The sequence below is a fragment of the Mobula birostris genome, chromosome 4 (assembly GCF_030028105.1).
Source record: "Mobula birostris isolate sMobBir1 chromosome 4, sMobBir1.hap1, whole genome shotgun sequence".
NCBI lineage: Eukaryota > Metazoa > Chordata > Chondrichthyes > Myliobatiformes > Myliobatidae > Mobula > Mobula birostris.
Genome location: NC_092373.1, coordinates 27,359,541 through 27,382,470, shown reverse-complemented (window position 1 = coordinate 27,382,470; position 22,930 = coordinate 27,359,541). Strand labels below are relative to the sequence as shown.

General features: G+C 41.9%; 1 protein-coding gene across 2 annotated transcripts in view; it reads left to right on the top strand.

Moving 5' to 3' along the window:
- pid1 (phosphotyrosine interaction domain containing 1) overlaps positions 1-17,815 on the top strand; it is a 145,789-nt gene extending 127,974 nt beyond the window's left edge. The window contains exon 2 of one of the 2 annotated variants that reach the window (XM_072255047.1): positions 15,721-17,815. In XM_072255047.1, coding sequence (XP_072111148.1) covers positions 15,721-16,194 — 474 coding nt within the window. In that variant the 3' untranslated portion in view covers positions 16,195-17,815. The remainder of the gene's footprint in view (positions 1-15,720) is intronic. The other variant, XM_072255046.1, reaches the window with a different exon arrangement.
- The last annotated feature ends 5,115 nt before the right edge of the window (positions 17,816-22,930 follow it).

The window sequence follows — 22,930 nt, the reverse complement described above, 5'->3', positions numbered from 1 at the left end:
CAGGGAATGGAGATCAGGAACAGGGGAAGCTTAGAGACTTGCAATATCTACAGTACATGGTTTCTGAAGATCTTCTGGATGGCTGATTGTACTAACCTTTCAATAGTTTAATGTCTGATTAAGCAGCTGTTAGCTTGGCAATGAGTTCCCCAAATTTCTTTACATTGCACAGATATCCATTCATTCTGTTACTCTTCGTGTTTTGTGTGTGCGTGTTTCTTTTCTCAGTCAAAGATTTACTGAATCAGCCAATCAGATTTGTTACAGGTCATTAATTTGACCTGTTTCACCAAGCTTTTCAATCCAGCTGTGTTAAAAAAAAAGACACAGTTAAAAAAGACTCATTTCCTGAACAAATAATTTCAAGATTATTTAATGTCATTTCCAGTACACAAGAAGGACGTGAGGACAGATATGCACGGTCCACCTCTCTTTAATCTCCTCAGAAAGCAGAGGCATTGGTGAGCTTTCCTGATTGAACAGAATCTGTTCTGAGACCATGGGTGTGATGTACACTCTCAAGGGTCTGAGCTGCTCACAGTTTCCACCGCTGTTCTCCAATGTAAAGAAGTGTGAGAGTTAGGCGGGTCCTCCTAAAGTCAGTAACAATCTCATTTGTCTTGTTGACATTGAAGAAGAGTATATTTGCCTGGCACTAGGCCTCAAGCTCTTCCAATTCCTTTCTGTAGGCTGTCTCATCGTTGTTGATGGTGAGCCCCGTCACTGTTGTGTCATTGGTGAACTTGACAATGTGAATACTCGGGTGTTTGGCCGTGCAGTCACATGTGAGCAGAGTGTACAGCAATGGGCTCAGCACACTGCTCTGGGGTCACTCATGCTGAGGGTGATGGGGAAGTTGTGCATCCTGACTACCTGAGGTCTTTTGGTTAGGAAGCCCAACACCCAGTTGCACAGAGGTATATTTAAATTTCAAAGTAAATTTTGAAGTTCAAAGTAAGTTTATTATCAAATACATGTCATTATATACAAGCCTGAGATTCATTTTCTTGCAGGTACACTCTATAAATCCATAATAATATTTAGGCATCCGTTAGTCTCATGAGACCATGGATTTGCACCTTGGAAGGTTTCCAGGGCGCAGGCCTGGGCAAGGTTGTATGAAAGACCAACAGTTGCCCATGCTGCAAGTCTCCCCTCTCCACACCACCGATGTTGTCCAAGGGAAGGGCATTAGGACCCATACAGCTTGGCACCAGTATCGTCGCAGAGCAATGTGTGGTTAAGTGCCTTGCTCAAGGACATAACACGCTGCCTCATCCAAGGCTCAAACTAGTGACCTTCAGATCACTAGACGAACGCCTTAACCACTTGGCCACGCGCCAACACAATAGAATAATAACTTTAATAGAATCAACATAAGACGGCATCAATTTTAGCGTTCAACCAGTGTGCGAAAGACTGTGCAAATACAAAAAGAGAGAAATAATAATAAAAAATAAATAAGCAATAGATTTCGAGAAATGAGTGTATAGTTTGCGGGAACATTCCAATGAGGGGGCAAGTGAATTTATCCCCTTTGGTTCAAGAGCCTGATGGTTGAGGAATTATAACAGTTTCTGAACCTAAGGGTGCGAGTTCTGAGGTTCCTGTATCTTCTTCCTGATGGCAGCAGTAAGAAGAGGGCATGTCCTGGGAGGTGGAGTCCCTGATGATGGATGCTGATTTCCTGTGACAGTGCTTCCTGTAGATGTGCTCAGTGATAGGAAGGGCTTTACCCGTGAGGGACTTAGCCATATCCAATACTTTTTGTAGGATTTTCCATTCAAGTACTTTGATGTTTCCATACCCAGCTATGAGTCAATATACTCTGCACTACACATCTATAGAAGTTTGCCAAAGTTGTAGATGTCATGCTAAATCTTCACCATCTCTTGCTGCTGTGCTTTCTCCATAATTGCCTTTGTGTGCTGGGCCCAGGACAAGTCCTCCAAAGTAATAACGCCAAGGAACTTAAAGTTTCTGACCCTTCCACCTCTGCTCCTCCGATGGGGACCAGCTCATGGACCTCTAGTTTCCTCCTCCTGAAATCAATAATCAGCTCCTTGGTCTCACTGACATTAAGAGGTTGTTGTTATTGTATCACCCTGCTATATTTTCAATCTCCCTCCTATATACTGATTCATCCCCACCTTCGATTCAGCTAACGACAGTGGTGTCATCAGCAAACTTGAGTATGGCATTGGACCAGCCCTGAGCCTCACAGTAATAAGTGTAGAGCAGGGATCAAACACACAACCTTGTGGTACTCCTGTGCTGATGGAGACATGGAGGAAATATTGTTGCCAATCTGAACTGACGGGGTCTGCAAGTGAGGAAATCCAGGATCCATCTGCACAAGGAGGTATTGAGGCCAAACTCTTGAAGCTTATTAATTATTTTTGAGGGGATGATGATACTGCTAAGCTGCAGTCGACAAAGGGCATCCTGATGTATGTAGCTTTGCTGCCCAGATGTTCCAGGGTTGAGTGTAAAGCCAATAAGATGATATCCGCTGTGGACCTGTTGCTCTGGTAGGCAAATTGGAGCAGATCCAAGTTGCTTCTCAGGCAGGTGTTTCATCACCAACCTCTCAAAACACTTCATCACTGTAGGTGTAAGTGCTACTGGATGATAGTCATTAAGGCAGGTGACCATGTTCTTCTTAAACACCGGAATAATTGAAGCTTGCTTGAAGCAGGTCAATACCTCAAATTGCCAAAGTGAGAGGCTGAAGATCTCAGTGAACACTCCAGTAAGTTCATCAGCAAGCGTTTGGCACTTGGCCAGGATGCTTTTCATAGTAACACAGATAAAAGTTGCTGGTGAACACAGCAGACAGGCAGCATCTATAGGAAGAGGTACAGTCGACGTTTCGGGCCGAGACACTTCATCAGGACTAACTGAAAGAAGAGCTAGTAAGAGATTTGAAAGTGGGAGGGGGAGGGGGAGATCCAAAATGATAGGAGAAGACAGGAGGGGGAGGGATGGAGCCAAGAGCTGGACAGGTGATTGGCAAAAGGGATATGAGAGGATCATGGGACAGGAGGCCCAGGGAGAAAGAGAAGGGGGAGGGGGGAAAAAAACCAGAGGATGGGCAAGGGGTATAGTGAAGGGGACAGAGGGAGAAAAAGAATGTGTGTATATAAATAAATAGCAGATGGGGTACAAGGGGGAGGTGGGGCATTAGCGGAAGTTTGAGAAGTCAATGTTCATGCCATCAGGTTGGAGGCTACCCATAGGTTCACCCTCCTGAAAGCTGCTTGCACATCGGCCACCGATTCCTTCAGAAGATCGTGAAATCCATAGGTTATTAAGTTGATTTAAAATGCATTGATTAAAGGGAAATTAAATGCTGCAGATTGCAGTGAGAGTAATTCAAAAGAAGCATACCTAGTATTGTACGTAGCCCGCAGAATATCACCGTGCTTCACTGAAGCCACCTTGCTATTAGACCAAGGAGTGGGAGATTTTGCACCAAGGTCCGTGGAACAATATGCCAAAATGAAATCCATAAATGTCCTTGTTTCTAAGTGTGTCAGGGCCAGGTTCAGGAAAGATACTCTGATGTCTGTCGTAGAGCGGTTCTATCTGTAAGCATATTGCTGAGTGTCTGATTTGGCAGGAATGAATTTTTTTGATGTATGTCATTACTAGCCGTTCAAAGCACTTCATGATGATTGGTGTCAGTACCACTAGGCAGTAATCGTTTAGTACTGAAGCTGTAGAGTTCTTTGGCACAGGGATATTGGTGGCTGATTTGAAGCTTGTGGGGACAGCAGCCTGGATGAGTGAAGTGTTGTAAATGTCCGTGATTTATAGAAAACATACAAACATTCCACTCAACTGATCTCTGCCTGGGTTTCTACTCCAGATAAGCTTCCTCCATCTGGATCTTTCAGGGTAGCACTGAGTCACATAAATTTATGGCTTGGGGGGACCATTCATCCCATTGTGATAATGATGGCAAAAATAGAGTATCCCACCAAAATCCCATCTCAGAGCTCCTGGTTTCTATATTTCTAGGGTACCGCACGCCAGAATAGAAGATCCCCCCTGTTGCATGCACATAATTGTAGCAAATGTGAATCATCTGCTTCTGCAATTTGGTTCCCTTGACATCTGTTGGTTTCAAATGACTAACACCTCATGTGCTCAAACTAAATCTTATAAATAGATTAGGCTTCTGAACCCAACTTTTTGTGGAATAAGTTTCATATCCCTATCATCTTTTGGTTGAAAAACACTTCTCCTCTAAACTTTTTACCTTAAGTCCTCTACTTACTAACCTCTGTTCGGAGAACTGGACCTGTTACGTTCATGTAATCTAGGCCTCGTATTGTTTCAGAATCAGGTTTATTATCACCAGCATGTGCCATGAAACTTGTTTTGTGTACCTCAGTAAAATCTCTCCCTTTGGTCTTCTTAGTTTCAAAGAAAATACTCTAGCCAAGCCAATTATTTTGTGAAACAGATCAGGCCACATTGTTATGAATCACCTCGAGTGGGTGGATGGGAGGGAGGGAAAAAAAGAGGCTTGTTTTGTTGTTGTTGTTTTGTTGCTATTATTGTGTTGTTGCTGTTGTGGTTGTTGACTGTGTTGCTCTGCTGAACATTGAGGGCATGCTATGTGGCACCACTTGTGTCGACCCCCGTATACTCTTAGGATGTGTTGGTTGTTAACACAAGCAACATCGTATGTTTTGATGTAGGTGTGATGAATAAATTATCTGAATCTGTATTCTCTTTAAAGTTCAAAGTACATTTATTATCATAGTATGTATACTTTATAGAACCATGAGATTTGTCGCCTTACAGGGCAGCCACAAAACTAATGGAATCCGTTAAAAACAGAAGAAGACCATCCAGCTCAGCTCTTAAATCAATCAAACCTCAGATATTTCCACGACTTCGCCTCGCCTCGGCTCTGCCACATCGAATTGCCTCCAAGTCTGCTCCAGCAACTTCAGCCCAGACATGCCACAAGCATCCTGCCTCTCCGAGACCTCAGCCCACACCGCAAAAATGCCAGATCACACAACTCCGACAGGGAATCCACAGGCCAACTGTTTGCAGTGATCGTTTACCAGAAAAAGTGCGAGTAGCTCGGTATTTAGTTGCTTTCTCTGTTTCATTGGCCACTAGCCTGCAGTTGCTGAACTTCAGCAGTGCCATCTTAAACCGCAAGTGTAGGATGGTGCTGCTGTCACGTCCTAATATGGTGCCTGTGGTGACATTCCCTGGTGTAATGATTACACTGTATACCGCTCTCCAACAATGGCTTGACTGCTGTGATATACTATACTAATATAACCGACTGTTTTTGTATTCAATCACTTGGACAATAAAGGGAACTATTCTTTATAGATCTCACCACAGTTTCAATCTGCTCTGCTTCCTTCTGGAATCTGTAGCTGTGCCCTTCAAAATCCCTCCGTTCCTTTGCATTTCTCAGTATCCTGCCATTTATTGTCCTTTCTTTTTGCCTGTTTTCCCTCCACATATTCTTATACTTCTTTCCTCTGTTTCTGTCCCTTTCTCCCACATGTCATCACCTTGTAGACGAACTGCCTGAACTACACTGAATGGCAACTTCCATATTATAATCAATGCTTCACCTTATAAAGTTTCTGATGAACCTTCATTGGATTTCTGGCGGCTAATTTTGGATTTTGGGTTCCATTACAAGGTGAGGATCATCTTTACATCCATCTTATCAAAGTTGCTCTTGTCCTTTGGAATTCTCTCAGGGTCCAGGAGGACTTGCTTCCACTCTGGTTTCATGGACTCTGAGGTCACTGTTGAGACCAATGAGGGGCCTGCGGACTCTGCCGCCGATGGGGCAGGAGGTAGTTGAGGGGGCAGATGGTTTGGTGATAATTGACAGGTTGATGGTTTGTGAGGTGGTGTGCATCATCCACAGGTTATGCTGGACCTTTAAGTGCACCCAATAGATGAGCATGGGGGTCTCAATGTCAGCCTGGTGCTCCTCTCCACTTTGAACATTACTGACCAGAGATTCCCGTGTGTCAGGGAGATGTTACACTTCTCTCATCAGACACTTTGAGATCATCCTTGAATAACTTCCTCCTTCTGCCCACAAATCCTTTGCCATGATGGAGCTAGAGCAGAGTGTCTGTTCTGGGAGCCTAGTGTACGGTATGTGTCCCTATGAGTGTAATCAAGGCCACAGTGCTGGAGACTTTGGCCTGATTATGTTGACAATGGTTTGCTTATTCTGCCAGTGTATTTAACATCAGTCATAGAACAGTAAAGCACAGTACAGGCCCTTTGGCCCATGACCTTTTAATCCACTCCAAGATCAACAACACTCCCCTCCCACATCGACCTTTATTTTTCTTTCATCCATGTGCCTATCTATCTTAAATGTACCTAATGTATCTGCCTCTACCACCACCACTGGCAGCGTAATCCACAACTCTCTCTGTGGTAAAAACTTAGCTCTGACATCCCATTCCCGCCCCCCCCCCCCCACACAACCACCATATTTTCCTCCAATCACCTTAAAGTTATGCCTCCTTGTATTAGCTATTTCCGTCCTGAGAAAAAGGCACCAGCCCTCCACTCTGTCAATCCCTCTTCTCTTCTTATACATCTTTACCAATTTACCTCTCACCCTCCTTCACTACAAAGAGAAAAGGCCAAAGGGAAAACACACTCTCTAATCCAGGCAGCTTCCTGGTAAATCTCCTCTGCACCCTCTCTAGAGCTTCTACATTCTTCCTATAATGAGGACACTCTGGTCCTAGACTCTCCCTCTATTGGGAACACCCACTCCATCTAGGCCTTTACTTGCTGTTTCAGGAACAAGAGGAGATGACACAATGAACTGTTGGCAGACCTTCAGCCTCTAGAATTCACCCAGAACTTACTTGGGGTAACTCTGTGAAGGATCTCTCTCCATGCTGAGTTTCGGTAGTGGTGAGATAACCATATTTCAGAATGCAGACAAGCTACCGAGACAAAACATACTGAATGAATCATACTCACCTTTAACGTGAAGCCAGGTACAAGAACACAGGAGTGACATTTCCAGCTGAAGGAAGTCTGAAAGAACATTTTTCAGTCTTGCAATGGGAAACATGAAAGCTCAGAAAGCACTATTTGTTCAAACACTTTTAAACTTGATTATTTACAATCTGAATTTGAATTGACTTTATTACTTACATCCTTCACATACATGAGGAGTAAAAATCTTTATGTTACATCTCTGTCTAAATGTGCAATGTGTAATTTATAGTAATTTATAATAAATAGTATGCACAACAGGACAGTCAATATAACATACAACTATAATTGTATCAGCATTAATTAATCAGTCTGTTGGCCTGATGGAAGAAGCTGTCCCGGAGCCTGTTCGTCCTGGCTTTTATGCTGCGGTACTGTTTCCCAGATGGTTGCAGCTGGAACAGTTTGTGGTTGGGGTGACTCAGGTCCCCAATGATCCTTCAGGCCCTTTTTACACACCTGTCTTTGTAAATGTCCTGAATAGTGGGAAGTTCACATCTACATCTGCGCTGGGCTGTCCACACCATTCTCTGCTGAGTCCTGCGATTGAGGGAGGTACAGTTCCCATACCAGGTAGTGATGCAGCCAGTCAGGATGCTCTCATTTGTGCCTCTATAGAAAGTTCTTAGGATTTGGGGGCCCATACCAAACTTCTTCAACCATCTGAGGTGAAAGAGGCACTGTTATGTCTTTTTCACCACACAGCTGGTGTGGCATATAAGATCCTCGGTGATGTTTATGCTAAGGAACTTAAAGCTGTCTACCCTCTCAACCCCAGATCCATTGATATCAATAGGGGCTAGCCTGTCTCCATTCCTCCTGTAGTGCCTCTGTTATTGCAGCATGTCAAAGATAGCACTTGGGACAGTCGTCATCACAAAGTGATACTGTGACTGTCGAGATGGGTTCATTGGGAATAGAAAGGAATAATTGGAAGAGCCCTAAGAGGATTAAACGTACCTGATAAATATCCTAAAGATGATGCCATATCTATTTACTGTAATGAGAGCTGACAGTTGACTAATTGGGAAATCTGATTCAACTTTGTGAATGACTGACTTTGGTCAGATATTATCCTGTCAATCAGGCACGTAGATTCATTGATGGATTGGAAGCACTGTAAGCCAACTGGAGTTTTTTTCTCAATGTGTATTATGCCAGTGGGACAGTATTTATTTTCTTGACCTTGTTGCTCTGCCATTTGGATTGCTTGCCAGCCTGATTAACTGGGATTTAGAATTACTACGTAGTAGGCTCTTAAATCAATTGTAAGCAGACCTGGGTGGTCTGGCAAGTTCTCTGTCCCGAGGATCCTCTTGGTGCTTCAGCAGTTCTCGTGTCTGATTTTGTAGGATAAGACAACACATAAGTGGCACAGTTCTCATGGTACAAGTGGTCTGTTTCTGGTCTGAAAATGCTGTGAAACATCAACAGATTAATTAAAAGCAGAAGTAGTTCATTCACACCCTTGATCCCTCTCTGGCATTCAATAAATTCATGACTAATATGGTTGCAACCTCTGCTCCATATTTCTGCCCGCATCCTATAACCTTCCACCATGCTTCCTCATCAAGTACTTAGCTCTGGTTTAAAACTATTCAACATTTCTGCTTTGACTGACCTTTGATGAGAAGGTGCAGTTTCCTCTACAAGAGTGAGACCCAATGATTGGGAGACAGCTTCAGCAAACCCCTTCGCTCCGCCTGCCGCGAGAGGCAGGATCTCCTGGTGCCGCCTGTTTCAATTCGACTTCCCGTTCCTATTCCAACATGTCAATCCATGGCCTCCGCTACTGCCACGATGAGGCCAAACTCAGGTGGGAAGAGCAACACCTCACATTCCATCCAGGTAGCCTTCAACCTGATGGCCTGACCATCGATTTCTTTAAGTCCTAGTAAGTTCTTCCATTCCCCTTATTTCTTTTACCATCCCCCATTATATTCCCCCTGTCATTCCTTCTCACCTCCCTCTGGTATCCCTCCTCCTTCCCTTTCTTTCATAGTCCACTGTTCTCTCCTATTAGATTCCTTCTTCTTCAGTTGTTTACCCTTCCAGCTATCACCTCCAAGCATCTTACTTCATTCCCTCCTTCTCCACTCACCCACCTCCCACCTTCTCCTTCACCTGGTCTTATCTATCACCTGCCAGCTTGCAATCCTTCCCCTTCCCCCCCCATCTACTTTCTCATTCTGGTTTCTGCCCCCTTCCTTTCCCTACCAAACCCTTATTACTGATTGAATTGAATTGACTTTATTACTTACATCCTTCATATACATGAGGAGTAAAAATCTTTACGTTATGTCCCCGTTCAAAAGTGCAATGTGCAATTATAGTAATTTATAATTTATGTACAACAGGGTAGTCATTATAACATAGAAATACAGTTGTGTCAGCATAAATTTATCAGTCTGATGGCCTGGTGAAATAAGCTGTCCTGGAGCCCGTTGGTCCTGGCTTTTATGCTGCAGTACCATTTCCCGATGGTGGCAGCTGGAACAGTTTGTGGTTGGGGTGACTCGGGTCGCCAATGATCCTTCGGGTCCTTTTTACACACCTGTCTTTGTAAATGTCCTGAATAGCGGGAAGTTCACATCTATAGACGCGCTGGGCTGTCCGCACCACTCTCTGCAGAGTCCTGTGATTGAGGGAAGTACAGTTCCCATATCAGGCAGTGATGCAGCCAGTCAGGATGCTGTCAGTCGTGCCCCTGTAGAAAATTCTTAGAATCTGGGGGGCCATACCAAATTTCTTCAACCGTCTGAGGTGAAAGAGGTGCTGTTGCTCCTTTTTGACCACACAGCTGGTATGTACAGACCACGTGATCTTTATGCCGAGGAACTTAAAACTGTTCACCCTCTCAAACCCAAATCCATTGATGTCAATGGGGTTAGCCTGTCTTCATTCCTCCTGTAGTCCACAACCAGCTCCTTTGTTTTGGCAACATTGAGGGAGATATTTACCCAGAAGCGTGGCTGCACCCTACAGTCTTGTCACCTGTCAAAGCGTATCAGGACATCATTGATGTTGAGGGTACACTAACTGAGGCCTAATCACTGGGTTGGCCTTGTTACGCCTTGCCACCCAACTCCCAGCACTGGCAGTCAACTTGTCTGACTCTCCGCATCAGGGTAAGTTCGGGTGGGTAACAAAAGTGAGCTGAGTTCAGCTCGGTTTGGTTCATTGTGTCAAAAAGAAATGTGGCGAACTACTTCTCAAGGAAATGGTGGCCTCAGTGGCAGTAAGCTCAGCAAGGAATTATTAATGCAACCACTGCACAGAAAATATCTCACATACTTCCCACTTTTATTTCATGGCTAGAAAACTAAATGTGTTCCAGAAGTAACTTTTACACAGCTCATAATTGTGAGCATATGTACAATAGCATATGGAAGTGCTTAAAGGATAAAACTTGGGAGAACTATGGACAAGGCAGAAACTGCCGAAGTGTCACACGTGTCAAGGTTCCATTTTGTACGATTCATTGTAAAAACAACAAAATTAACATAGAAGAGTGTCACTAACAGGGTCTTTTTAAAAAGAAAGTTCAGTTGTCTATCGTCCTTTCTTTATATGTCAGCCCTATTCAAAAAAAAATAAGATTATTATCATAATTTTGGATGTTGTCCCTTTCTATTAGTTAATTTAAATATTTTTGATTAATCCCACTGATGTCAGATGTAACTGGAGGAACTAGCTATAAATGTTTTGTACTCAACATGTTGGGATTCATTAAATTACTCAAACAAGCATGTTTAGGTTAGTGGTGAAAGGACCAATGGGTGTCTGACAGCACTCCCATCCCTGAGTGTGTAGTCCATGGGTTTAGACTCCTTTCGGACCAACGTTCATGTTGTGCTGAGGAAATGTTGCACTGTCAGAAGGCACATCAAATCAGAAGGGCAGCACGGGGAGTTAGGAGTCAGGTTAGGGTTTAAAGACAGGGATGAGGAGGAGACAGAGGTCAGGGGCACAAAGAGAAGTCCAGGTAAGAGTTCAAGACCAGGTCAGAGTGCACCATGGTGAAACGTCAGTGAATTTGGAAGTTGGGTTAGCAGGCACTGAGGAGACCAGCAATTTCCCCAGGTTGGCGAGTCATTGTCCCACATCAGAGGTCCATATGGGCAGTGAGCACTGGTACAGGTGGGAGACACGAGGGCCGATGACCTACCAAGTCACCAGTGTCAGAGGTCCATGCGGATCTGGACATCAAGGCCCAAAGGTCAAACTCCTGTTTGACACACTGGGGTGAAGTCCAGTTGGAGGCTTGATATCTGCAAGTTCGCAGGGCCAGGGTCAAGGACTGGGGGCCCAGAGGCAGCCTGTCCTGGGGTTAGAGGCCTGTCTGCATGAGCGAGTGTACGGGAAGATGGGAAAGGGGCTTGCTTTCCCATTGTTACCTTTTTTTGTTGTTGTTGATGCTGCTTGCGGGCATACTTTGTTGGTGCTGGAATGTGTGCCGACACTTGCAGGCTGCCCCCAGCATAACCTTGGGTGTGCTGGCTGTCAACACAAATAATGCATTTCACCATATGCTTCAATGTATGTGTGATAAATAAATGGAATCTGAACCTGAACTAGTACAGGATGGATGAATTTATCGCAGTCCTCATCGTTCATAGATTAGCTGTATGTTTTCCTGCAGTCTATTTTTGAATCTGACTAGAACTGTGCGTCCTTCCAAGGCATCAGTGTGCAGCCAATTGCACCTCACTGCTGATCAACAATATTGTATGTGGGAGAGACAGTGGACAAGGAACAACTCACCCATGTTATTCCAGAGCACAGCCTACACTCTTATTGTATGTGGACTAGGTCATCAACAGTCATCTGAGGTAATTCGAAGGTTAACGTTGAAACTGAGTTAGTTAAATTAAGATATTAATTGGTAAAAGATGTTAGGTTATCCTAATGCCATGGGTTTTATATCTGAATGCAGATTTGTCAGCAGAAGTTCTGGTGATCAGGCAGCTGTATGGATTAAATCTGGCACTCCAAATCTATATCCCATTATCAGTAATGTGTTGGTCTTAAATCACAGTGTTTATCAGGCTGGAAAGACAGATTAGAGTAGAAGCACAGGCAGGGAGGAGTTTAACAGCCCATGGGAATATCGGTTAGAGCTGAACTGATTTATCTTGGTGCTGAAATCATATTCAGAGTAACAAAGGCAACCAGGAGATTTGGAGGCATAAAGAGAAAAGACTTGGAAGAATAAAGAGACCAGAACTTGCTAAGCTAATAGTGCAATGTCTGGAAATGGATCTGTCAATTGAAAGACAAATCTTAGAAAGAGCCACTTTGATGCTAACAATAATTCCTTTTATCTTTTAGACAGTGTAGGTCTCTAAACAAATGGACAAGGAAATTATAGATTGGTTTAACAGTTTAATTAGTGAATCTCTCTGTCCTATATAACAATTATTTATTTCAATAGTTGGATCATTCTAATGCTAATAACGCTCTACTGCTGCATCCCAGTAACTAGTGTATAAAATCAATTATGTTTAATTAAAATCAGCAAGGTGTACTGTTGTATGAAACAGTTGATCTGCAAGCATTGATTACCTTAAAAACTGGAATTAGGTAGAGAGCTGAACAATAGGATTTTTTGCAATTGAATTTTCCCTGGAATGATATTCTGACATAGGGGACGTATTCCTTAACCTTTTAAGGATTCAGTTGAAGTGATGTGCAATCCACAGCTCATGGCCAAAATGTGATAGATTCATAAAAATTTGCAGATGTTGCAAATGACAAGAACATTCACTAGTAGTGTGTGGTAAGGGGACAAGGCAAACTTTGTGCTATGATTGGAGTACTGCCTGAAACATTTAACACTCCAGAGGCATGTCTGTAGCAAACTATGCAGAGGAACATGGTTGGTATACAATTCATTTTCAAGAGTGCATAAAGTGAATGTAGTTTGCCTGAAATATTAATTCTGCACAGAACCAGCTTTTCTGTGCCTCAGAGTCTTAGTTACATTTGTATTTCGTTGGTGTTGTCACCAAGTAGTACCAGACACCAGGCAAGGTTTGTTCCCTTCACTCCCTACATATTGCTGAATTTATATCCAGATATTCAGAAAAAAGAATTTAAAGTTTTTCATTCATAAGAATGTTGAACATGGTTAGATTTACTAAGTTAGACCCATCTGATTCATTCCTATAAATAAAATACTAATATTGTGTTTTGTATAACTCAGAATTTAAAAAAAATAGAATGTAATGATGGACAGTGGGACAGTGAATGATTCAATGAACTAACTTGAGCAGTGGAAGGAAAATTTTAAATTCCAAATGGTTGCTATCATCAAGAGCTACAAGTGGATATGATGCAAGTATTTGAACCATTTCTGAGATTGAAAATTTCAAAAATCTCAGGCATTCAGAATTTTGAATAAAATTAATAAGTATTGATGTCTGGTGTCTAGTGAAGAGCTAAAAGAATAATCTGTTTGGTCTAGTTTGTTGATGTAAAGTTCAGAAAAAAGGCAACAGGCATCTGTATACAGTATGTCAGAACTATCCTTAAGTCTAAATGAAGTTGAATGCTTGTACAGCAACCAGATATAATATGTATTTGCTTGCCAAGTGTTTTTTAGTAGGAGACAAATAGCTTTAACATCTGTTAGCCATTACCAAAATTGCAATTTTATTCCTGTGTTTTTAGAAGTGTAATGTTTATTCCTCCTGTGATGGGTCCATAGGTAAGTGATGTGGCATTGAAAATATGTGAAATATAAATGCTCTAACCAGTTTAGTCTCGGCGCTGAATTGGGCGATTTCAATCAGGCACTATCACATAACATCACTTACCTTAGTTCTCCAAGTAGAAGGGGAAAATCATCTAGATTGAATACGACACACTCAGGGGCCACTTTATTAGGTACACCTGTACACCTGCACATAAATAAAAGTATCTAATCAGACAATCATGTGGCAGCAACTCAATGCATAAAAAGCATGCAGACATGGTCAAGAGGTTCAGTTGTTGCCCAGACCAAACATCAGAATGGGGAAGAAATGTGATCTGAGTGACTTTGACCGTGAAATGATTGTTGGTGCCAGATGGGATGATTGTGTCAGAAACTGCTGTTCTCCCGGGATTTTCACACACAGCAGACGGGAAGGTGACAGTAACTCAAGTAACCATGCGTAACAGCAGTGGCGTGCAGAAGAGCACGCACAGCATGTCGAACCTTGAAGTGGATGGACAACAGCAGCAGAAGACCACCATCATACACTCAGTGGCCACTTAATTAGGTACCTAATAAAATGGCCACTGAATGTATAGTGTCCCCTCATGAAAGTCAAACCAGTCTAATATATGTTGGAAAGGAAGTGAGGAAGTTGCATATCTCTGTACTGCAACATTGGATCATGATTGTTGGTAAAGTTAAGTCCATCAAAGGAATAGCCCAGCTTGTAAATGATCATGCAGGAATGAGGATGTAGGTCAGACATTGATATCTATACATACAGAGACTTAAGTGTCAATTTTCATTTGAAAATGCTCATTAGATAGGCAATGAAGACAAGGATGGTATTGCCCATCCAGTGTAGTAGCGTGGACCAGTTTGATGGCCTTCAACATTCAAAGTTCAAAGTAAATTTATTATCAAAGTACGTATGTGTCACCATATACTATCCTGAGATTCATTTTCTTGCAGGCATTCACAGTAGAACAGAGAAATACAATAGAATCAATGAAAAACTACCCACAAAGACTGACAAGAAGCCAATGTGTAGAAGAAGGCAAAGTGTGCAAACATAAGAAAAAAGAAAATAATAATAATAAACAAGTAAATATTTGTAACAAACTGTCCAGCTGCAAAAGTATAGGTTGCTAATAACATATAGAGGGATGGGGAAATTTGCCTAAGCAGGCATAGAAAACAGTATTTGCCAAAGAATTAAAGGAGAGAATGGTGCACAGAGATCTGGCAAATGACAGGTATATTTTTGAAGAATGAATTGCAAGATGCAGGGAGAGAAATTTTATCTGTCTTGCTGCCCAAAAGCTGCCTAAAATATCTTTTTGGTATTTTCATGCATTGTTTGGGGCTCTGTGCATTGTCTTACCATGTGGGTGTCATCTTCAATCAGGTCTGTGCAATAGTTTCCAATATTCATTAACAGTTGTAGGGTCTTCACCGTTGCCAACAGGCTGGCAACCTAAATTGAGGCCTGCTTAGAAATGACAACAACTCTTCAGTGGTTTCCCCTATTTTTGTCTCCTTTGTGACCTATTCATAAAAAAAACTGCATGTTACTGAGATCAGAAAGAACACATACCTGAACAATGATAATACATGGACCCATTGACAGTTTACTTGTTTTTGTTCAAGGGAGGGGTGGGGGGGGTGCTTTGGGGTTTATGAGTTGTGTTTCTTTTTCTTTTTTGTGCAGGAGGGGGTTGATGTCTTTTCTTTCAACAACTTTCATGGTTGTTCTGTATTACATGGCTATCTGGAGAAGATGAATCTCAGAATTGTATTCTGTGTTCATACTTTGATAATAAAATGAACCTTTGAAACTTTGACTCCTGAGCTTGTGAATGTCATGCTTTATCTTTTGATCAGTTGCTGATAATTATTATCATTGAAAATGCTCTATTTGTGTTTCTTTTCCACATCTCATCACCCGACTGCTCCTTGTTGCTCTAATGATTGGATTTTTGTTTCATTTGCAGGTTAGGTACTTAGGAAAAGTGGTCATGAAGGGGACACAGTTTACGTCAGGATGCACCGAAAAGTCAGTTGTTGAGTTGTGGGAGAAACACACATTGGATCAAGAAGACATATCATCAACCAATGCCATTTTAGAGATCCGCCCATTCCAAGTCCGTCTCCACCATTTGGATTCAAAGAGGGAGGCAGCAGTGCAGATGGATACTTTCCAGGTGGCACGCATTGCCTATTGCACAGCAGATCATGAGGTCAGCACCAACATCTTCGCTTGGCTTTATAGGGAGATCAATGATGATTTGTCCTATCAGATAGATTGCCATGCGGTTGAATGCGGGAGTAAGCTCGAAGCCAAAAAACTAGCACATGCCATGATGGAGGCCTTCAAGAAGACCTTCACCAGCATGAAGAATGATGGGAAAATCCAGAACAGCAGCTCTTCTGAGGAAGCAGAGTCTGCAGCATCAGATGATGGCTGAAAAGGGTAATTGATTAATTGGGGATCAACGTTGAAGTCTGGCCTGATGATGAGAGCCATTTGAAAGAAATAAATAGTCGAAACCTAATTGAGGATGAAACGCCAATGAACCCTTGGTTGGTTAGCTTGCCAAATTAGCCAAGTGACAATACATAATGAGAAAAAAAATTTTAAAGAGTATGCATAATTAAATAGTTGCATTGAAATTTAAAACAACTGCTCTGCTCTGATTGCGAGTATAAAGCTCTGACTCCCTATGGGTGTTCGACACATCTGCTGATGTTAGTTCTTTGCTAATTTACCTAACAAAATTCACAAAACTAACAGAACAGTTAACTTTGTTGCTACAGCCAAGAATTAAACTGAAGTTTTAACTACAGAGGGATTATCATTAAGTCAAAACAGTTAAGAGAAAAGGAACAGAAATTTTTCATAAAGATTGAAATCAGAATCAGCAAGACTTACGCATAAAAGTGATTAAAAAGAAATACATTGATCTATCTTCATATATTTCTACCAACATATAAGCTACAATATATGTAAAGATATATTCCATTTTTATAAAATATATTTCAAAATGTAAGTATTAAAATGTAATGTTTAAAATCTTTAAAAATTGTGGTGTATTATCAACTGTGAAGATCATATGGAAATATTTGATTGTAAATTCAGAGGTTTGTCACATGGAGACCTCTGATCTGCAGTTGTTTCTCAAAATCAGAGGAATAAATGAGGCATTAAAAAATCTCTAGCCAGCACTACCGTTTAAATGGACTCCAAACTTGTTTCATTTTAAGTATTTTTGTTTTATTTCAAATATTTTTAAGAGAAATGGAGATTGTTCCCAAAAGTTCCTCTGCAAGAATCTGTTCACGTTTCTGTCCCTCCCTGCTCAGCACAGGTTATTTTCTTTAATTACATTCATCTAGGCCAATCGCATTGCTTAACTCACCAATCGAAAGGAGTTATAGGAGGCTTATATTTGCAAGTCTCCATAGTTTTAATCCTATGATCTTGATACTGCCCTTCACCTCATTGTGTTCCCTTTGCGTTCTTCACAGAATGTGCCAAGTAATGTAAATGACCACTTTGGATGCCAAGCTTCTCTTCTTACCCAGAGTTACTTTGTTCTTCCATTACTAGGAGTGACTGTGTCAGCTGTGAGAGATTTAAGAATTTTATAAAGCAAATAGTTTAGTTTTCCATTTATCTACCTTGCCTTTGCATCATGGATTGACTGTAAGCCAAAAACTGAGTTCCCAAGCTGGTTAGAGCTTTTCCATTTTCATTAAGATGGATGCTGGAAGGCTAACTTTCCAATGTATGAAGGCGATGAATGGTTGCTAGCGAAAAAAGCCATTTTTTGCACTAAGATGGTGAACCATCTTGTAACGTACTAAATCAATAAGCAGAAGAATGGTTTCCCAATCAACAACTGTCTAATGAATCTGTGCTCACGTGAATAGTCCTTTTTTAAACAATAAAGTGACTTGTTATTTAATGGCAGCTCTCTGTCACTGCAGCATGTCAATTGAGATTACTTCAGTGTGTGACTGTTTTTTGGAAGTTCAATGTTACCTGCATTTGTGAAGTTACAAAATAAATTGTTACGTGCTGAGGATTGGAAAGAGGGTCATTATTTTATTATTGGGAGATTAACTAATTTTGTAACTGTCCTGGGTGCTGGCAGCATTTTTGTCCCTAATTGAACCATCCTAAACCATGAGAAACATTGTCTCATTCTGCCCTGCAGAGCTGATGTACGGTTAGAATGACAGTAAAAGTTTTTTGAATCTCTTGAATCTCTTAACCATTTTCACATAGGAAATCTGAAATATATTTTTGAGATGTTGTGCAAACATTTTGAAAATCGGGGCCTGTTTTAAGACTATAAGCTATAGGAGCAGAATTAGACTATATAGCCCATCAAAGGGAGTGAACAAAGACAATAAAAGTACTAATAATATCAGTGTCTGAAGCACAACCATAGGAGATTTAAATTTCCAAATCCCCTTGGGACTCCCAGTTTCCTCCTAGGAATGACTCTAACACTAGAGATGGGAGGAAGTCAGGTGGTTCGGATGGAGGCAAGAGGTGGTAGAGCAGCTGGCAGTCAGTATTGATCCCTACAAAGAGTCTCAGAAACGGTTGAAAGGGCAGTCATCAGGAATGCTTGCAGTGAGATGACAGTACAGTGGAAGCCTGAGGATTAGAATTCACAGAATGGCTACAGAAATGAGGAAGGCTGTTCATCCTACCCACTCCACATTTCTGTGACGTCAGATCTAATCTAATTAGTCACACTCACCCATCCTCTCTCCTAGCCCTACAAATTCTTTCCAGTTCCATTTTGAATGCTACTGTTCAAAGTTCAAAGTAAATTTATTATCAGAGTACATGTATGTCACCATATATCACCTTGAGATTCATTTTCCTGTGGGAGAATGGAGAAATACAATGGACTCAATGAAAGACTACACACAAAAGACTGTCAACAACCAATATGTAGAAGAAGACAAACTGTGCAAACAAATAGATAGATAGATAATACTGAGAAAATGAGTTGTAGAGTCCTCAGAAGTGAGCCCCTAGATTGTAGAATCAGTTCAGATTTGAATTGAGTTTGTCTCTGTTATTTCTCAGCTGTGCATTCCAGATCGCAAGTGTTCACTGTGTAGTAAATATTAACTTAAGTTAGTTTTGTTTCTTTTGCAATCACCTTCATGCTGTACCCACTAGTTCAGGTGTTACCACCTGGGATCCACCAGAGCCCTCAGTTGTGATGCCATAAAAAAAGGTCGGGAACCCCTGATTTGTTATTGGTGCATCCACAAGCATAACTCGCAACAACTAGCCACTACTGATGGATATCTGATATTGTAAAATCTTTATGGTATCATCATATTAAAAAAAATGCCACACACGGGGTCAGAGAGTCATAAAAATCTACAGCACAGAAACAGACGTGTCAACTCAGCTGGTCTGTTAATCTACCTAATTCCATTGAGCTGCACCTGGACCCTAATCCTCCCTGCCCCTCTCATCAATGCACCAATCCAAATTTCTCTTAAATGTTGAAATCAACCCTGCATCCACCATTTGTGCTGGCAGCTCATTTCACACTCTCGCCACCCTCAGTGAGGAAGTTACCCCTCATGTTCCCCTTAAACATTTCACGTTTCACCCTTAACCCATGACCTCTAGCTGTAGTAAAAGTCCTAATCTGTTCAACTTTTCCCCATAATTCAGGTTCTCAGGTCCCAGCAACATCTTTTTACGTTTTCTCTGCACTCTTTCAAACTTACTTACATCTTTCCTGTAGACAAGTGACCAAAACTGGACACAATACTCCAAATTAGGCCCCACCAAAGTCTTATACAACTTCAACATAATGCCCCCCAACTCCTGTACTCAATACATTTATTTATGAAGGCAATGTGCCAAATGCTAACCATATCTCCCTGCGACACCACTTTCAGTGGATTATGGACCTGTATTCCCAGATCCCTCTGGTCTACCACATTCCTTAGTGCCCTACCACTCACCATATAAGACCAACCCAAAAATGCAACACCTCACACTTGTCTGAATTAAATTCCATCTAACATTTTCAGCCTATTTTTCCAGCTGGTTCAGATACCGCTGCAAGTTGTTCTCGCTGTCCACACTCTCAATCTGGGTGTCATCCACAAATCTGTTTATCGTACTTGCATGGTGTGCTCAGACTTTGACACCAAAAGATAAATTAGGGCTTAATATTGGGAAAGCATGTAAAAACTCTGCTGTAGTGTTTGCCCCAGTTCTGCTGAGCTCTGAAATCAGGACCAGAGGTTACCCTTTGGCAAACACTATTGTGGGAACAAAAGGATATTTCTAAGTTTACCATAAGACATAGGAGCAGATTTAGGCTATTCAGCCAATTGAGTCTGATCCATCTTTCCATCGTGGCTGATTTATTATCCCTCTCAGCCTCATTCTCCGGCCTTCTCCCCATAAACTTTGATACCCTTACTAATCAAGAATCTATCAATCTCCATTTTAAATATACCCAATAACTAGGCCTCCACGGCCATCTGTGACAATGAATTTCACAGATTCATCACTATCTGGCAAAAGAAATTCCTTCTCATCTCTGTTCTAAAAGGACATGCTTGTATTCTGAAGCTTTGCTTGCTGGTCCTAGACTCCTCCACTATAGGAAACGTCCCCTCCATTTTATCTATCTAGGCCTTTACACCTGGCTGGAGTTAATTTGCCATGTACTTTCAAAAATGCAGGGTAATGTTAAGATATGAATGGGATGAAAAACAGCAAAGATGTTTTCCCTTTTACTATTTTATCTAATGATTTTAGTACAAAAAAACGGAGAGAAGTTTTCATGAATATGCTTAGAAGCAACATATTCTTTATCTAGGCTGTCTAACATTAGGCAAAGTAAAATGATTGCAAGACAGCAGGTAGATCTGGCTTCCTTAACTAATTAAGAATGGATTTATCAAAAATGTACTTGCTTAGGATATTGTCACAAAATAAACAAATACCTAAAAATATAATAAAGCAAAGGCTGAATATATTGTTCAAAGATTAGTTTAACAAGAGAAGTCTCAAAGAAACCAAGTATCAACTTGCACCTGCGGGACAATGTAGAAACAGGCCATTGAATCTAAGACAACGTACAAAGGGGGAAGTAATAGGCAGGTGAGAAGAAGTGAGAAGTCAGTGAGAATGTGTCAGTCCATGGCCTCCTCCTGTGTCAAGGTGAGGCCACCCTCAGGGTGGAGGAGTAACACATTATATTCTGTCTGAGCAGCCTCCAGCCTGATGGCATAAATATCGATTTCTCCTTCTGGTAAACAAATTCCCATCCGCCATTCCTCAGTTTCCCACCCTGACCTTTTAACTCTTCTCACCTGCTTATTACTTTCCCCTGGGTTCTCTCCTCCTTCCCTTTCTCCTATGGTCCATTCGTCTCTCCTATCAGATTCCTTCTTCTCTAGCTCTTTACCATTCCCACCCACCTGGCTTCACCTATCACCTTCCAGATCGCATCCTTCCGCTCCACCCAGCTTTTTATTCTGGCATCTTCCCTCCTTCCTCCTCAGTCCTAAAGAAGGGTCTCGGCCTGAAACGTCAACTGGTTATTTATTTTCCTAGATGCTGCCTGACTTGCTGAGTTCTTCCAGCATTTTATGTGTGTTGCTTTGGATTTCCAACATCTGCAGGAAATGTTTCCCTGCTCCCAAGGAACCTTCTTCCACCGAACTCAGTAACAACCATCACCCTGATGAGAGGATGATATAAAATTGGAAAAAGCTGGAGATGCTCAACAGATGAGGCAGCATCTGTGGAAAGAGGAAAACCAAGGTAACATTATCGGCCTGGTTATCGACCTGCAGCATTAACTCCATTTCCCTCTCTGCAGATGCTGCTTGTTATGTTGAGCATTCCCACCTTCATTCTGCACTTTATACTTTATGCTTTATTGTCGCCAAACAATTGGTACTAGAACGTACAATCATCACAGTGATATTTGATTCTGTGCTTCCCACTCCCTGGAGTACAAATCGATAGTAAATATTAAAAGTTTAAATTATAAATCATACATAGAAAATAGAAAATGGAAAGTAAGGTAGTGCAAAAAACCCGAGAGGCAGGTCCAGATATTTGGAGGGTACGGCTCAGATCCAGGTCAGGATCCGTTCAGCAGTCTTATCACAGTTGGAAAGAAGCTGTTCCCAAATCTGGCCGTACGAGTCTTCAAGCTCCTGAGCCTTGTCCCCAAGGGAAGAGGGACGAAAAGTGTGTTGGCTGGGTGGGTCATGTCCTACTTTTTTTTTATATAGAGAGTTAAGTTGCATAAAGTCCAAAATATTAGGTAAAGCATCAATAAAATATGTGATATTTCTAACAAATCAATTAATTTGTTCACCAAACAGAGATCTACTGTGAATGAGCCCGGCAGTCATATTGTATGTCTTTTCCCTGAGAATAAATAGAAGCCACTTGATGCTGAGTTGCTTTGATAAGCATGAAGGACTGTCACCATACCTTGCCAATTTCTTTTTATTATAGGCCTGGTGTGTCTTCAGGATGTCGAGGCACACAGGATCACCCACCTAACATGCATTCCATTGACCAAGCCTTGAATGCCCCTTTGAGTGAGTGTGAGCAACACACACAAACAGGCTGGAGGAACTCAGCAGGTCAGGCAGCATCTGTGGAGTTAAGTAAATAGTCGAGGCCCTTCATCGGGACTGGAAAGGAAGGGGGCAAAAGTCAGAATGAGAAGGTGGGGTGAGAGTGAGAAGTACAAACTGGCAAGTGATAGCTGAGAGGGTAGGTGTGTGGGGAGTTTGGGGGGGAATGGGGAATGATGTGAGAAGCCGGGAGGTAAAATGTGGAAGAAGTAAAGGGCTGAAGAGGAAAGGCCAGTGAACCAAGAGAAGGAGATGGCAAACGAGAGGAAATTGATGCGCAAGTCATGAGGGAGGGTCAGGAGAAGCGAAGGCATGAAAGGGTAATCATAATGGGGAATGATAAACAAGAGGGCTGGGAAACAGGAAGAGTAATCACCCGGAGTTTGAGAAAATGATGCTCATGCCATCAGGTGGGGGTTACCAGACCTGGCGGCTGTGTTTCTGCCTCATGTGTTCTCCATCTCCTCCATCACAGCCATAACGTATGTAGCTGTGTGGGACCATTGTGAGAAATGTACTCTAAGAGCTGAATCCTTGCCC